This window comes from Gigantopelta aegis, chromosome 1, assembly GCF_016097555.1.
Source record: "Gigantopelta aegis isolate Gae_Host chromosome 1, Gae_host_genome, whole genome shotgun sequence".
Classification (NCBI taxonomy): domain Eukaryota; kingdom Metazoa; phylum Mollusca; class Gastropoda; order Neomphalida; family Peltospiridae; genus Gigantopelta; species Gigantopelta aegis.
In genome coordinates, this window is record NC_054699.1 from 3,505,734 (window position 1) to 3,521,657 (window position 15,924).

The window sequence follows — 15,924 nt, forward strand, 5'->3', positions numbered from 1 at the left end:
TCATGATATTGGCTATGTCGTACCTAACTCTACCCTATAATAGGGTGTCAGCCATGCATAGTGATTGATGTCACATCATTTAGTTCTGTCTGTAAGTGAAGCCTAAAAATAGGTGACGACTAATTGTAATGGGGACCCATACAACCCCAATACCCACCCTTACCATCCGTAAACCGATTTTCGTGATGATATTGGCTATACAGTTCCTAACTCTGCCATATAATACGGTATCAGCCACATATAGTGATTTATGTCACATCATTTAGTTCTGTCTGTAAATGGAGACTAAATATAGGCACAAACTAATTTTAACGGATACCCATACAATTCCAATATCCACCCTTACTGCCCTTAAACCGATTTTCATGATGATATTGGCTATGTAGTACCTAACTCTACCCTATAATAGGGTGTCAGCCATGCATAGTGATTGATGTCACATCATTTAGTTCTGTCTGTAAGTGAAGCCTGAAAATAGGCGACGACTAATTGTAATGGGGACGCATACAACCCCAATACCCACCCTTACTGCCCTTAAACCGATTTTCGTGATGTTATTGGCTATGTCGTACCTAACTCTACCCTATATTAGGGAGTCAGCCATGCATAGTGAATGATGTCACATCATTTACTTTTGTCTGTAGATGGAGCCTAAAAATAGGTGACGACTAATTGTAATGGGGACCCATACAACCCCAATACCCACCCTTACTGCCCTTAAACCGCTTTTCGTGATGATATTGGCTATATACAGTCAACCTTCGATAACTCAAACTTCGATCTTTCAAAAACGTCGATCTCTCGAAGTGAAACGGCGGTCCCGGCCGAACTTCTATACAAACTAGTAATAACAGACATCGAACACTCAAACTTCGAACATTCGAAAAACTCATCTCTCAAAGTAATTTTTTGGTTCCACCATAAAAAATTAAGGGATATTGCACTTCCAAAACTCGAAGTTTGTGGAGTGACTGAGCCTTTTAACTGTACCGGTAATACTTTAAAGAAAAATGAATTGTCACCCAAGACAAGCGTGAGTGCCCCGACTGGTCTCGGCTATCGATGATACACGCGGTAATTACAGAATAATAGATCGCTGACTATGCGGAACTAAATGATCCTACATGCCTGCATTTGGTTGTCGGTGTTTGTACAACGCAGCAGGCCTCATTACACAAAGTACAGATAGTCTTGTAATCTTCAAAGAACTGTTGTAATAACAATTAACGCTGTTTGGTTTTTCTCTTAAACGAGTAAATCATGTCAAATTTGTTATTTGCTATTTAAGTGTGAATTCAAAATGATTCATTACTAGTCATTTAGTTATGTTAGAAACTGATACATCAGAGATCGAGCAATATGGGGAAGGACCTGGCAACGGGGGGATAGCCAGATCGGTTAATAGTCATGCTTTCTTGTCATCTCGTTTCTGTTAATATTTACTTAGTTTTATCATATACACAGAAGGAATGTGCTAACATCTGTGTGTTGGGGACAGGGATGGAGCAACAAACATGTCTTCCGATATCAACGAAATGATAATACTACAATGCAGTTTCACTTTGGGGTCTGCTGTACAAATTTCGAAAACTCGAACTCCCTCAAACTCGAACTATTTCATCGTCCCCTTCAACTTCGAGTTAACGAAGTTCGACTGCAGTTCCTAACTTTACCTTATAATAGGGTATCGGCCACACATAGTGATTGATGTGACATCATTTAGTTACATAGGGATTTGTCATACCATGCAATACCTGATGAAAAAGACAATTTCAGTTTCATAGAGATAGCTTCTAAGTAACCTGAAAAGCTGAGCCTGCTGAAGTCGATTCCTAGGACTAGCAGTAAACCGGGTAGACCTCTGTATCCGTCGAACTGAGGGGATCAATCGGGAGAAAGATCGGCTGGCATCTGGAAAAAACACAAATTTCGTCGCAACAGCGGGATATATTACATATTAGATAATTAGTAGGTGTGAAAAGAAATAGTATGATCATTAGATACAATTTAATTTAACAAAAACAACAATATTATACTAAGTATTAAACAATGCAATGAACAAATTCTAAAGCAAAATTATTTAAAATACTTAAAGTAATGACAAATTAATATTGCAGTAATTGTTTTATATTTATATCTATCAATTTCAACCCAACGAACAAAACCAGGAAGCTAGTGAACAAAATGGCAGAGGTAAAGGGGGTGAGAAGCCGGACATTGTATTAATACCTAAGCTAATAACCATATTTCAGAACTGTAATATATTAGTCGTCACTGTATTGTGGAAGAAATAATTGTTTATTGCAAAAAAAACTATAAAATTATTTATATAGAAAGAAAAAGTGTTTTATAGTAGGAACTATATTCTGGAAAGACCAGGGCCCGTGCTTATAAAATGTTGACTCAAGCTCTAATGACGTCACACGCATACAATGTGTATGGCGTTGTCATGACATTAGTGTCTCAGACTCTATTAGAGTCTCGAGTCTAGACTCTAAAAGTTTTATAAGCACCAGGCCTGACATCCGACAACCTCTTATTGTTAGCTGGCTTCACAGCGGATAGAAAAGTTCGCTAGGTATATTTCAGTATACATTATTATTTATTTTTTGTTTTTTCTTCCATTTTTTAGCCGTTCTATGCTTCAGTCACATACATGCTCACAATTGACCCCTCCGTACGGCATGATTGACAACTGCCCTGGACCAATCATATTTCGCATTTCAAAGACCATGGGCCCAACTTTGCTTGGACGTCATTAGGTTAGACAACATAATTTTTTCGATGTGTAACGTTTTTGTATAGTTAGTGAAAATATGTGATTGGGGAGATTTGGGTGATTTGGGTAATTGATTGGGGAGATTTGGGTAATTGCGGACAATCTCGACCATACTACTGCTACATTCCATTTTCGTACATTAAACATTTCATTTTATTGTCTGCAAATTGATAATGAGACCACAGATAGTTCTTGAAAATCCATATTCTATTTTTATCCCGGTCACTTTTAAAACAAAAACAAACATTATTCACAAAAATAGCATCTCACGTCGCATGCACAATAGCATCGGTCACGTGATATAATTTATTTCTTCAAACGTTTTCACTGGATATGTCTACCAAATTTCGAGTAAAACGTTTCAAAATTAGAGAATACATTTGTGTATTTTAAGAATTTTTTATATGATACATCACTTAATATTTAAAAAACCCAATAACAATCGTATTAAGTTTAACAATAATAACTGTTTGATAAAATTAACAGAATAAACTAGTCCACAGTTGAACGACTACATAAACCGCAGTAGTTTAATTGCGGACAACATAATAAGTGCACAGCAGGGATGATCTATTCTAAATAAATATTTGTTTTATATAATACTAGTAATAAACTCATTTTTATTTCATTTCAATGGCGAACACCCAGAAATTATCTCCCCCTTAGAGTTTGTGTCTTACTATACACCCAAGAGTCTCGCTATAGGTTGGACTATACGAATTAAAATCCCATAGGCGACCATGTTAAAGTTTGTGTTTAAAAACACTATATGCAATATATCAACCAAACTATGACCCATAAATATCAGTACTACAACCCCTACCTCAAAGTATTAACTGCAGAAAATGGAACATTTCATGGCTCATTGTCGGTATAACCAGATGTTTCTACAACACCCCTAGTTTTGCACAAAATCTGAGTACTTTTTTTTTACAGGTACCCCATACATGTTCCAAGCACAAGGCTACTTGACACGGTGGTACTACATCAAATAAAATTGCATACATTTTTAGCCCAGATGAAACTATTTTTTTTTTACAACCAACACACTCATATTTATAACCAATCACAGGACTTGTGGTGGTGTTAACTTCTCTATCAAAAGTTCGGTGCATCTCGAACTTCGACCCAGCCGGAAATTAATTGGTTTAGTGCTACCTTTAAACAGCTGTTCGGTAGTGTGATGTGAAGCCACTGGAAAAGTGGTCATATTTTTTCAGATGATGAGGCATTGCAAAAAGAATGTCTGGACTGCATAACGGATCTAGTATATGACAAAATACAAAAAAAAAATATAAAAAAATAACGGTGAATCGCTGGAAAACGAGACGTTTGTATGTCGTTGCCAAAAAGCTATCCATTATTGGTGTGTGGATTAAAAATGTTTTAATTATTTATATATTATTTGAATAAAATCTAGTTGAAATATTATATTTTCTTCCTTTTATGTGTGCTATGTGGACATTTGTTTATTTATGTGTTTTGTTCACTGCTTTTTGGTGAGGGGGAGGGTTTTGGTGGTTTCGTCCTAACCCCCCGCCCCCCCCCCCCCATGGCATTGATCATGTTTGTTGTCGATTATTAATTAATTTATTTATTTATTTTTAATGAATAATTTCAGACTAATAGAAAAAATGTTTTAGAAACAACACTTTTTTTAATTTATGTACAGGGCCAGTGGAGTGTATTTGAAAGTGGGGATGGGGTGGGGGTACTAGTAGTGTGGTAGTGTGAGTGAGTGAGTGAACAAACATGTATTTGAGGGCCCGAACCTGTTTATGAGGGTTCGGAGGCATGCTCACCCAGAATAAGTTTAAATATCATATGCTAATACAATATAGACAGAATAGTGAGATGTGGTGTGACCATTAAGGCGTAAAAAAAAAAAGATTTACCCTGTTTATTTTTCCCTTTTTAAAATTTTATTTCAAGTTAAAAAGAGTACAAATGTAGTTTTTTTTTAAACTTTAGACTGGCCCTACCTAATATTTTTTTAGTCATGTTCCCAGATTTTTTTTTAGGTACAAGGCAGAATAAAATTTTATTTTCTTCATTTGTTAAACTCTATATTTGATTATTTCTTTGTTAATCTATCTATAGGGGGCCTACTAGTTGGGTAACTCTTTTGTAAGATGTAATATGTATGTACTACGTACTACATTATTCGCATCAATGAATACCTACCTGCAGTTTTTGTTTATTCCTTTGTCTTTGTTAATTTCGTACCCATGCAGATCACGATCACCAGAAATGAACATGCAGGATTTAAATTTTGTAAGCAGAAATCACAACAAGCATTTAACACAACGCTGAAATCAACCGCAACAACATGGCACAAATTATGAAATTGTTTGGGGTGGGGAATTGAAGGTTCACTTAAAAAAAAAAAAAAGCAATTGAAACTAACAAAGATTGCTATTTAAAAAAAAAAAGCTCTCAAATTTTTATTTGGGGAAGAAAGAAGAAGAAAAACATCCATAAACATCCAACCCACCCCCATATTTCTGTATGTTTGTTAATTTAATGTCATAGGCCTTAGAAGTAGGGGTGGGTGTATGGGGTACTGGCTTCAAACTCTGAAGATATTGCATAACCCCATCCCAACCCCACCCCCGCTGAAAAATCGAAATAATATATTAACTGCCCCTACCCCCATTGAGGTTTTGTTATTCCTATTTATTCCAGTTTGTACACAAATAGCTGAAAAAGATACATTTTCATATTCATATATAAATACTCAATACAGTACTGCGTAAAACAAATTTGGCTAAAGCATTTTCAATATGGCTAATAAAAATTCCATTTGGCTAATATTTTGGCTACAGGTATTTTTGATCCAGGGTGAGCCCTGATGTAGGATGCATTTTCTTATTATACTAAGCATATCTGAAATTACTGACAAAAACACTACCAAAGGATGCTGTAATGGTGGTGTAAACAAATAACTCCAATGAAAGTGAAAATGCTAAAATTAAAGTAATTGGTAGGAGTAGCCTGTGTGATGGCCATGGGTTTACCTTCTCAGTGAGTCAGTATCTATGCCAACTGTCAAAACCATGGGTCAAAATTATGAAGGCTGTTTTTTTTAAACACAGATTTTTAACACCATTATTGGTTATTCTATAGAGACTGCGGAGCTTGTTTTGCAATGTGAGATTTGATTAAAGTTACAGTATCTGGTTACCATATTATAACATGTACAAATGTGAAATACAAGCTCAAATGTGTTCGCTATGAACAGATATCGTCAAACGTATACGCTTGATTCGTCGCCTGTGCCGCCATAGCTCGGCAAAGCACAAACGACAGCCTGTTGTCAGTTTCAGTTAACACGTGCGTTTGCCGATTTCAAATTGTAGGGTTCGTCTCAAAAAATTAAAAGAGAAATCTTGCGCTGTAGTTAAAACCGGTTTGATCTTGACAACGTATTATCGACAGTCGTACCTTCCTATTTCAGAATTGATATTTTATAAAGTGTTAGTAGAACTTTCAAAGTTTAGTTTGTATACTAGTAACACATTAATCATGTATATATTTTAAAAATAAAATATACTAAAGTAGACAATGAACGTTTTCACTTCTTAATTTTACGTGTTAAAATTGACAAATTCAAATAAATATTATTTCGTTTGGAAAGGGTAAAGTTGGGGGGGGGGGTTGTTTAACGACATCAAAGATAAAGCATATTGATTTAATAATCATCCGACCCCATACAACCGTAAATAAAATGTGTTGAGTGCATCGTTAAATAAAACATATCCTATCCTTCCTTCCATCTGCTGTTGGATGTCTAACATTTGGTAATTTTGTCATATAATCTTAGAGAGGAATCGGGTGCATGTGCAGGGGGAGGGTATTGGAGGTCGAAACCCTTACTTGCCCAAGTTTAAAAAAAAATTGAAATGTATTTTTTGGGGGAGCATGGCCCCATATAAACGTCGCTTAACAGTCTATAACCCCAACCCCGCTGAAATCCCTGCACACGTGCCATGGAAACATGCTACATTTTTTTTAGCAAGGGATTGTTTATATGTACCATCCCAGACAGGATATCACATACCATGGTCTTTTTGTATACCCGCCGATGGGGATCGATCCTAGACTGACCACGCATTTCCATAAAACACCTTTTTAGGTCTAAGTAATGAATTAAAATAACATATAGTCTTGAAAAATGTTACGTAAATCGAACACAGAACCCTCTTCCTCTACCCCTAGAGCGTTACGTAATTAGTAACACCCCCTTACATGTGACGCGTATGCCAACAGCTGGCCACTGTCAAAATTTCAAGGCAAATCCCCAACTCACCGACCCCTGGAAAGGTGTTGTACCATACCTCTATGGATATAAATATGTTTTGGAGATATGAGACGACACCTCAATCAAGACAGTTAAATTTGTTCAAAAATTGCGAAATCTCACGTGATCTCTTGTTGGGGAATTCTATACTTGTGATAAGCCAATGAAAACCGAGATCGGTACGAGCCCGTCACAAGTGTTCCACTTTCAAAATCATGGGTTTGTTTTTGACCTGGATAAGCCAGCGTAGTGAAACCAATGTGGAGTGTGGCATCATATATGCACCAAACGTAATTGGATTTTCTGCTTAAATAATAAAAATATTCCAGGGAATGTAGTTTTAAGTACTTGAGGCATAACAGAACAAACTGTTCGGTTTTTGCTACTGACCCCAAAAAAAACTGACCATAGCAAAATACTTTCCAAATTATAATCTAGAATTTATTTATTTAAATATCCTGAAACTGGAAATTTTGATATTTGTTCAGTTTATTTATTACCTTTTAAAATATATGTGGTTTTTTGTGGGGGGTTTTCTCTTGTTTTGTTTTTTTGCCTAACTAGACTATAATGGACAAATGTAGCAAAAACACATTTCATTCTGCAGTGACTGTTAAGCCGTATAACAGTTATAATATTTTAACGTTTTGGGGGAGTATGTTGACTACATTATGATAAATTCTAGCATGGCATTGAAAAAAACCCCACTGTTGGACTGAAAATGTAAATACCAGATAGTTATTATTTATGTACTTATCAAATACCGTACAAATACCGTACATGTACATGTACATGCTAAGCAAGTAATTGTGATCATATATTGAACATGAAACAAGCCATGTGTGAATACTACATGTAATGGGGTTATAGCTAAAACAGAACTGAGCCAAAACAGCACCAAGCGAAAACGGAACCAAATTGGACAAAACAGAACCTGCGTTGGCTAAAACGGCACCGAAATTTATGGCTAAAATGGAACCTACGATGGCTAAAACGGCACCATAATTGAATTTTATTTGAAGAATAGTAAATAAGACAAAAAAAACCAACAAAACAACTTAACTCAAATAAAAAGTTATTTATTAAAAGAAAAAATAAATGTTTTTGTGTCACTTCTGATAGTTGCATAAACAATCTTCAGGTCAGGTAAATTTATTTACGTGCTTCCATCAGATAACTGTTCAAGCACGCTCCCATTGGGAGCCGCCTCTGACAAGAGCCAGATGCCAATCTTGCTGAGGAGAGCTCTTGTGAACTTTTTTTTTTCTCAATAAAATAAGTAAAAACAAAAAGACCACCGGAAGTTGGAAGAAAACGTGAGCTGTGTATGCATTTCTTAATCTTTACACATTCAATAAAGACAACACTTTTCCTTGTTGTTGTATTGTTCCTGTATTGTTGTTGTTGTTAACCCCACCATACAGATCCGTCTTAATGCTTACTACTACAAAAACTAATCTGTTTGACCGACAGTGTTAGTTGGGGATGCGGATGATTGGACACCTAACCCAAGCAATCTGGAGAAAGTGCCAAGTCTACGTCATCAAAGTAGAAAGACTTTCGAATTCACCCCCCCCCCCCCAACCCCTATTCATCGCTCTGAACCCTAACCCTAATCCTGAAATTAAAAATAAGATAAGTTATATATATTTATATATGGTGCCATTTTAGCCAAGATGGGTTCCGTTTTTCACCAACAAAAATGGTTCCGTTTTCGCCAAAGAATATGGTTCCGTTTTGGCACGGTTCCGTTTTAGCCTGTACCCATGTAATTCATCTCTTGAAATTAATGTTAAGTGAATCATAATTATTTCTTGTTGTATCTGGTTTTAGAAATGCACATTTGTAAAATAACAGTATTTTGTTTCTTTAATTTATAATTTATTACTCTTACAGCCTTTGAAGAGAAAAAAAAAGTATGTCTAAAGCAGTTTTCAATTGCTGTTAATTTTATTATCAGTGGAAATCATGGAAAGTTGTGCATTTTCTTGGTATGAACCATGATTAAGATAATTTACAGTGGACCTTTCTTGATATAAGTACTGAAAAGTAGAATATTTAGATACCGGTATGTCAAATACATTTATGTTAAAACAGGCTTAGTGAAATCAAAATTCCTATCAGATTATGTCATTTTGTACACAAAAATTAAATTATTTACATTAACAAATTATAAATATTGCAAAACAATTATTGTTTTGAATACCACTATAATTTCTAATTTTATGAAAATGTGCATAAAAAAGCAGTTATATTTCTACTTACATGTAAAAAAAGAAAAAAGAAAATTAAGAACAAAAAACATTATATTTAATATTTTAAATTTCATATTTATTTGTCATCATTTGAAAATTTTTAACAGGCTGGTAGGTACTGAGTTCAAATCCCAGTCGAGGCATGGGATTTTTAATCCAGATACCGACTCCAAACTCTGAGTGAGTGCTCCGCAAGGCTCAATGGGTAGGTGTAAACCACTTGCACCGACCAGTGATCCATAACTGGTTCAACAAAAGATCCCTTGCTGCCAATCGGAAGAGTAGCCCATGTAGTGGCGACAGCGGGTTTCCTCTCAAAATCTGTGTGGTCCTGAACCATATGTCTGACGCCATATAACCGTAAATAAAATGTTGAGTGCGTCGTTAAATAAAACACTTCTTTCTTTCTTTCCATTTGAAAATTTAGTATTTATTTCTGTAATTATATGTATGTTATAGAATTTTTTTTGATTTTTATTACATGTACATATATATTTTTTAATTTTTGATTTTACATTGAAACATGCACATGCACAGGGGGGTTGTGGGGTTGAAACCCCCCCCCCCCACCCGCTCAAGGCGAAAGAAAGAAATGTTTTATTTAACGACGCACTCAACACATTTTATTTACGGTTATATGGCGTCAGACATATGGTTAAGGACCACACAGATTTTGAGAGGAAACCCGCTGTCGCCACTACATGGGCTACTCTTCTGATTAGCAGCAAGGGATCTTTTATTTGCACTTCCCACAGGCAGGATAGCACAAACCATGGCCTTTGTTGAACCAGTTATGGATCACTGGTCAGTGCAAGTGGTTTACACCTACCCATTGAGCCTTGCGGAGCACTCACTCAGAGTTTGGAGTCGGTATCTGGATTAAAAATCCCATGCCTCGACTGGGATCCGAACCAGATGCTAGTGGCCCACCGGTGGCTTTACTAGTGGCCCACCGGTGGCTTTACTAGTGGCCCACCAGCGGCAGCCTTCGGTGGCTCCACGGAATTTTGTCCTCAAGTGGCCCACCGGTGGTATGCCACATATCACCCACTAGTGGCCCACCAATGGTATGCAACATATCACCCACCAGTGGGTAATTCAGTAATAATACTGCTGTAAAATGAAAAATTATGCATCTTGGCAGCCGAAATAAAGGCTTCAGTTATTACATGCACAAAGATGGACTCCAGATAAAATTGCAGACAACAGAACTAGAAAAGGATCTCAGTATTCATGTTCACCTCGAGTTAAAGGCACTCGGTCACAGATGTTTGATCTAATTATTGACCCAACAAACTATTATCTGAAAATATATACATTTGATTTGTACGTAAAAGTACTTTATTGATCCATGTACATAACCACCATATTAAACTTATTATTGATATTTTGTAAAGAAAATAATTGAATTATGTGGACAGTCCATAATTCAGAGAAAAATAATGGCTAGTTGAAGAGCAAAGGTGTGACCCATTATTAAATGGTGTTTTTAATATACGATGTGGTTATATATACACGACAGCTGTGTATATAGCCTCCGCTAATGAGGGCTGGAAATATATGTAACACAGTTTGTACTATTTATCTTGTGCAATACAACAAGTCTGTGATGTGATTTTAAGACGTTTATTCCAAACTGTTGGCCCCAATCTTGGATATAATGATCCGGACTATTTTAAAACCCTATAAATAAAAGAAATATAGTCTTAAGTACACATGCGATATTAATACTCATTATATATATAATTTATATGCACTTCTGATAAGTAGTCATATATTCACATATATTCACATATACAGTTTAACTGCTTAAAATAATACAATATCACAATACATCTCATATAGTAAATTTCATCTGTCTACAATCATGGAATGACATATTTACTAGTATTACACATGGTTAAATAAATACAACATAACATTCACTTAATATTTTAATACAATATTACTAACATAACATAACATGATTTGTGTATGTTGCCACAATTAACATATATACACATCATTTGATACATATTCAAGTTCATACACTCTTTTGTAATATTAGTATATTACAAATAGCATACATAAAAATAAATAAACAGAACCTAATATATCATTGAGTTCATAATTGGGACAAAGTTTAGCCTGGTGCAAAACTGTAAAAACACTGTGCAATAACTTTGAAGAAAACACTCAAAATCACCAATGACTCGTATCACAAACAGCAGCAGAATGGGATGGGAACTGTATTAACGTGCCCATATCCCTAGGGTTCAGGCATGCCTACCCCGGACTCAGTCTCTGAACCTGGTGGGGGGGAAGAAGTCGTAGGGGGGCAACAAAATGAAACAGTTTGGATGTTTAAAATGAAATAAAGACTCTTTTATCAAAAGCTAAGCTGGAACAACCAGTAACAAGAAAGACACCCGCAGATTGAGACACACTCGGCTTCTATCTCAGTAATTCAGAAACTATAGAAAGACAAAACTTCAAGCTTTGGTTACTGAGTTTGAATTACATTTAGACTTGTATTTAGAATTAGTTTATACTATTTTATGACAATAAAAGTGTTAAAAAACCTATTTTTGGTTTTTGTTATGTTTTATAAAAATTTAATGATAATAAAATGTTAAAACCTAACTGTTTATAAAAACTATATCCATATTCTGCTACATATACACAGCAAAAAAGGATATATATATATATACACAACACACACAAGTATTTGATTGATCCATATTACTGAACCATCTGGAACAGGAGGAAATTAGGAATACATACTAAGTAATGTACGAACAATGCCTGGTCTGAACAGGAGAGGAGAGGGGGATTGTATATTAATCTAGTGGACCCTTTTGTGTACGTTTTCCATAGACATATGAATAGCGTAATGTTTTTCCTGCAGTAAACAACAAAAAAGGACAAACTACAGACAGTAGCCTACACAAACTAACAACAGGCATGAACGTAATAATTTTTAACAGATTGCAATTTTGAGGCACTGCTTACATAAAATGTTTAAAAAGTGAATTTTACCCAAAATAAATAGGTCTATGAAGAACATTAGGCAGCAATACCACAGTAACAGGATAACAAACTCCTGGAATATGCTGCCTGCCGAAGTGGTTTGTACGCCCTCGCTAAATATATTTAAATCCAGACTGTACAGACACTGGCGGCAGTGCAGATATAGCCAACACATGGTACACAATGCCTATAATGTGAATAAGTCTAACTTAGACTGGCCTCGACTTGATACAGACTCTGTAGCCTGACAAAATCAGAAGTGAATGAGTACGAGACAACCTTCCTTGGACGATATGTGTTGTGTTATGGTATTTAATTCTAGTCATCACTGTAATCCACAATAATTTTGCAAATAGTGGTGCCGAGGTGACAGATTTTCCGCATCAAGTATTATTATTGCCGTCATCTTAGAATGCGATCTAGTTCATCTGTGTTGCCATTTCCCCAAATTATGCAGCTGTAATCAATTAGTTGTAATATATAGCCAATATATCAGTGTGAAAATAATACTATTGTGAAATATGTACAAAATGGAATTAATATTATATGCATCAAAACTTTAGATAACATTTTGATAAAAATGTTTCAGGCCTAGTCCTAAAATATTTCTACTTATTTTGATGTACCATTATTTAAAAAAATTAACAATTACATATCCATTATTTTAAGAATGGATAACTATTTGGAAAATAATGGACACCAATAGCCTACATAAAGTACAGTAATAACACAATATCACAGCTATGTTTTAATTGTGACAAAATGAAATTTTCATTATTATTTTTACTGTTATTTTTGGTATATATATATATATATATATATATATATATATATATAGGTCTTATCTTTGTTTGGTAATGTGCAATGAATATGATTGTATTGTCAGAAATGATACAAAACTATTCTAATCGAAGTCATAACATGATTATGACGACATCACTTTTCCCGTTGCAATATCCAGATACAACCAAAATATCCTATTTGAAGCTTGTCCGATTCAATATCACTGGAACCTAGTCTGACTCAGATGAGGATGAAACTGTTTCCTTTGCAAGATCCAACTCTGCAAATAGAATGTAAACAACAATTTTATTGAACTGAGCATATTCCATGAATTTTATGATGCTGATTCAGTACAGGACCCATATGCTCAAATAAGTGTAACTACGTTTGTCATATGTTTACAATTTATGAGGATGTGTACCTATTGCGATTGGCGGCAACTGTACATGTAACACATATGTTCTTCAGTCATAGATTTACATTTACATATAAAACTAGAATCAGGGGATAACTAGGCTATCTATGTTGTATTTGACCATTTGCAGACATTAATGCCTGTTTTACTATGATGATTCATAGATGACCTTATATTAACTTTAGCATTCCCACTGTGTCAAACACGTGATGTCACACAAACCTTTAAAAACATGATTTAGGTCATAAAAGTTTAGAGGAACACACATTTTGCTTTAGAAATTTGCAAAGGTGATATTTTAAAAAGGAAATATGTCACACAAAAAGCTAGAGGTAGCATATGAATATGTAAATAGGCTCTTATGGAATCCACATAATTTCCAACATGTAAATGCCGTTTTTAGTGTTGCAAATGGATTTGATTAGCCAATCACATTTCGAAAATATGACTACAGATCTTTCTTAGTGAAAGGTTTTATAATTAAATTAGAATATTTACGTTTTTTCTTTGATGCTCTTCTTTTTCTCCCGTCATCACGGTCGATGCTGTTTTTCAGCCACTTTTTAACAGCCTCCTCACAGTCTGCCTCTCTAATAGATTGTCGTTTGGCAACACCTTAAATATATACCAATTAATACATATATTGATGACTTACTTATTATCACTTAATTAATACCAGTGACTTCACACTATTGTCCTAGCTGTAGATTATTTTTCACGAATCTACAGCTGTGAAACAATTTTCAACATTTTTTACATTCAAGTGAAATTACGGTAAGATATGCTATATTTATTGTGTACGAACCAAAACAAGGGTGCGAACAGTAACTGTAGTCGACCTTAATTGAATAACTTACTAAATAATTTATTAAGTCAGAGAATGTACTAGCAAATGTGGATTCATCAAAAATAATTCACTCCCCTATAGGGCTCTTGAATTATTGTTCATACTTGTACATTCTCCACTACTTATATAGTTGTCTATTCCAAGACAAAATGACTAATTTTGACAGAGGTAAGAGTCACACATTCCAATAATTACTGTACTTAAATATTTGTATGTGGAGAAATGTTACTTACTTTTGAGGACCTTTGAGAAAAGCAGCTTTGAGAAAGATAACTTCCCTGCTTTCCCTGACCAGTTAAATCTGGTGGCTAGTGGGTTGGTGAATACGGCCGACATGGTCCTGTCTACCATGTTCTTCACCCCGTATCCTCCCAAACTTGCAAGATAACGGCTCTGTATAAACAAGTTAAATTATCAGTCTTGTGTATAAAAAATTAGAGCTTACTCCTTTTAATGGTTTCTAATTAAATAATGCTGAACAGTGAAAAATTCTCTTAAATTCTACGTCAAAAAGATGAAATATGAAAACAAATCTGATTTTAATGATAGTTCCATCAAAAAAAAATCTTGTAATTGTTGCCATTCACATTTGAATACATTCATTTTACAAGGAGAGTAAACTTGTTAAAGATGAACAAAAAATGTCATTTGACATTATGGAATGGATGATGAAAGAATGTCTACAAGGAGAAGTGATTAATTCCACAAAAGCTTAAATTAGCCTGTTTTTTAAAAACTATCAGCACATTATCAAACAATCAGTACTTATAAATAAATGCATATGATTTCAACCTGGATTTCCCAAACCATTTATTTGTTTAATTTACATAGTAACATGAAATATTTCAAAGGTAAATAACTCAAGTTCTAGACAGTGAATATTAGCAAATACATTAATAAATAAGAAAAAATACCACATATTGATTTGTACAGGTACATTTTCTTACACAAAAACTGTAAAAACTTACAAATGACTTCCGTTTCAGTTTATCTTTTAATATTTCATCCAGTTCTTCAACATCCTGCTCTGTTGTTAACGGCAAGTTGAACACATTATCAACATCTTCTACTTCTGCAGCTCCACTATGAAGCAGTGACTGCAACATTAGCGTATGTTGTTTCAGGGTGTCTTTGATTTCTTCCAAGGCCTGCAAGAGGGTTTTCTCTTGCAGACTAAATAAAATTATGAACAGATTTGTCAATACTTCCAACTTTGATCATATTATGCATGGTAGAATGGAGATAAACATATTCTGAGTTCATTTTTGAAGTAGGTTATCATGGATTTAACATCTCTAAATGTAACATTTAAAATCTCACATTAACGCATTCAGTTATAAATGATATTTAGAGGTGTTAAAAATATGAATAACCTACCCAAAAATGAAATTAAAGTATGTTTTATCTCCTAATTATATCTAGTACAATATGCAAGCTGCCAAAAATATACATCAACTACATGGCTTCTAGAATATGGTAGCCCCACTCCCATGGCTAGTGATATTCAATGTTGGATTAGAAATTAACTGCCATTGT

The 15,924-nt window shown here is 34.7% G+C and overlaps 1 protein-coding gene across 1 annotated transcript; it reads right to left on the bottom strand.

Moving 5' to 3' along the window:
* Positions 1-10,952: 10,952 nt before the first annotated feature.
* On the bottom strand, positions 10,953-15,555 carry LOC121369310. The gene is made up of 4 exons (XM_041494291.1): positions 15,357-15,555; positions 14,622-14,781; positions 14,040-14,156; positions 10,953-13,406 (listed from the first exon to the last, which is right to left on the bottom strand). Exons 1-4 carry the CDS (start codon positions 15,492-15,494, stop codon positions 13,357-13,359), a joined length of 465 nt encoding a protein of 154 aa, XP_041350225.1. The 5' UTR covers positions 15,495-15,555; the 3' UTR covers positions 10,953-13,356.
* Between the last annotated feature and the right edge of the window lie 369 nt (positions 15,556-15,924).

What these genes read in the sequence shown, in the direction of transcription:
- LOC121369310 (XM_041494291.1), bottom strand. Translation starts at nt 15,494, where the DNA reads ATGTTGCAGTCACTGCTTCATAGTGGAGCTGCAGAAGTAGAAGATGTT. An exon ending in AACTGAAACGGAAGTCATTT is followed by an intron (nt 14,782 to 15,356) that starts GTAAGTTTTTAC and finishes TTGTTTATACAG; the next exon opens with AGCCGTTATCTTGCAAGTTT. An exon ending in AAGAGCATCAAAGAAAAAAC is followed by an intron (nt 13,407 to 14,039) that starts GTAAATATTCTA and finishes TTCTATTTGCAG; the next exon opens with AGTTGGATCTTGCAAAGGAA.